Source organism: Arachis hypogaea, unplaced genomic scaffold (assembly GCF_003086295.3).
Source record: "Arachis hypogaea cultivar Tifrunner unplaced genomic scaffold, arahy.Tifrunner.gnm2.J5K5 arahy.Tifrunner.gnm2.scaffold_506, whole genome shotgun sequence".
NCBI classification, from domain to species: Eukaryota; Viridiplantae; Streptophyta; class Magnoliopsida; order Fabales; family Fabaceae; genus Arachis; species Arachis hypogaea.
This window is the reverse complement of record NW_027255713.1, coordinates 1-2,434: the sequence shown is the minus strand read 5'-3', so window position 1 is coordinate 2,434 and position 2,434 is coordinate 1. Positions and strand designations below refer to the sequence as shown.

Sequence of the window (2,434 nt, the reverse complement as noted above, 5' to 3'; positions counted from 1 at the left end):
ACCCAGGACAGCGCTTTACTAGGTATGCCATTCTTGGAGACGATGTTTGTATCGCCGACGAGAATGTGGCCTGGCCTCTCTTCTTTATCGCCAGACAGTAAATGATCTAGGTCTCGCAATAAGAAAAGAAAGGGGGTGAGATAGGCGACAGGTAGCTTGTCGCGGCCCGCATGTGATAATAGTAAGGGAGGAATCAAGAGATCTTTGCCGGTGCTGACTTGGATCTCGGGTGACGGAATAAGGCGCCCAGAAGCGACGAGCAGTCGCGGTCGAAGCTTGGCTCTAGGCGATAGGCTAGCTGTAAGCTTGGCTACAGCGAAGCGCTTACCAAGTGCGAAGGATTCGTTCCTCTCCCAGCGGATGCGCGTCGTTAGCCTTTCTCTAAAGTAGGCTTTCGCGCCCCCTTCCTTTACGTTGTTGGCCGAGCGTCTTCAAACCTTCGCCACTTGAGCCGTATGCGGGGGAACTCGCACGTGCGGTTCTTAGGGGGGAGAGCTAGTGGGAACCATCCTATCCCAATAGCGTATATTTGGAGCTCAATATGAAATCATCTTTTCTTGCAAGACCCGTTCGGATAAGGGAAAACTCCAGAGATTGCTTCGAAGTAAGATCCTTGCGTTGACCCTCTCCTGAACCTGGGGGGAGGGGTTGAGAGGAAAAGGGGATCCAAATTTCCCATCAATAAAGTGAGGGCTTTCCCTTTTTTTTTAGTGCCTTCCCCACCCCTCTTTCCTTACCCTCTCACTCCCCCTTTTTCAAGAAAAAAGCCCCGCTCCCTAAGCTAAGAAGGGGCCCCTCTCTGATAAGGAAGGAAACGAAAGATTCTCCATTTTATGACAAATCCGGTCCGATGGCTGTTCTCCACCAACCACAAGGATATAGGGACTCTATATCTCATCTTCGGTGCCATTGCTGGAGTGATGGGCACATGCTTCTCAGTATTGATTCGTATGGAATTAGCACGACCCGGCGATCAAATTCTTGGTGGGAATCATCAACTTTATAATGTTTTAATAACGGCTCACGCTTTTTTAATGATCTTTTTTATGGTTATGCCGGCGATGATAGGTGGATCTGGTAATTGGTCTGTTCCGATTCTGATAGGTGCACCTGACATGGCATTTCCACGATTAAATAATATTTCATTCTGGTTGTTGCCACCAAGTCTCTTGCTCCTATTAAGCTCAGCCTTAGTAGAAGTGGGTAGCGGCACTGGGTGGACGGTCTATCCGCCCTTAAGTGGTATTACCAGCCATTCTGGAGGAGCAGTTGATTCAGCAATTTCTAGTCTTCATCTATCTGGTGTTTCATCCATTTTAGGTTCTATAAATTTTATAACAACTATCTCCAACATGCGTGGACCTGGAATGACTATGCATAGATCACCCCTATTTGTGTGGTCCGTTCCAGTAACAGCATTCCCACTCTTATTATCACTTCCGGTACTGGCAGGGGCTATTACAATGTTATTAACCGATCGAAACTTTAATACAACCTTTTCTGATCCCGCAGGAGGGGGGGACCCCATATTATACCAGCATCTCTTTCGGTTCTTCGGTCATCCAGAGGTGTATATTCCCATTCTGCCTGGATCCGGTATCATAAGTCATATCGTTTCGACTTTTTCGGGAAAACCGGTCTTCGGGTATCTAGGCATGGTTTATGCCATGATCAGTATAGGTGTTCTTGGATTTCTTGTTTGGGCTCATCATATGTTTACTGTGGGCTTAGACGTTGATACCCGTGCCTACTTCACCGCAGCTACCATGATCATAGCTGTCCCCACAGGAATCAAAATCTTTAGTTGGATCGCTACCATGTGGGGGGGCTCGATACAATACAAAACACCCATGTTATTTGCTGTAGGGTTCATCTTTTTATTCACCATAGGAGGACTCACTGGAATAGTCCCGGCTAATTCTGGGCTAGACATTGCTCTACATGATACTTATTATGTGGTAGCACATTTCCATTATGTACTTTCTATGGGAGCCGTTTTTGCTTTATTTGCAGGATTTCACTATTGGGTGGGTAAAATCTTTGGTCGGACATACCCTGAAACTTTAGGTCAAATCCATTTTTGGATCACTTTTTTCGGGGTGAATCTGACCCTCTTTCCCATGCATTTCTTAGGGCTTTCGGGTATGCCACGTCGCATTCCAGATTATCCAGATGCTTACGCTGGATGGAATGCCCTTAGTAGTTTTGGCTCTTATATATCCGTAGTTGGGATTCGTCGTTTCTTCGTGGTCGTAACAATCACTTCAAGCAGTGGAAATAACATAACAAAGGCGAACATTCCTTGGGCTGTTGAACAAAATTCAACCACACTGGAATGGCTGGTACAAAGTCCTCCAGCTTTTCATACTTTTGGAGAACTTCCAGCTATCAAGGAGACGAAAAGCTATGTGAAGTAAAAGAAGAAAAGGTCGCC

The 2,434-nt window shown here is 46.2% G+C and overlaps 1 protein-coding gene across 1 annotated transcript; it reads left to right on the top strand.

Moving 5' to 3' along the window:
- Window positions 1–786: 786 nt before the first annotated feature.
- On the top strand, window positions 787–1,944 carry LOC140183469 (cytochrome c oxidase subunit 1-like; the record flags this gene model as incomplete). The annotated part of the gene is given in 1 exon segment (XM_072231911.1): window positions 787–1,944. A coding segment is annotated over 1 exon segment (1,111 nt), but the record flags the coding sequence as incomplete, so codon positions are not given.
- Between the last annotated feature and the right edge of the window lie 490 nt (window positions 1,945–2,434).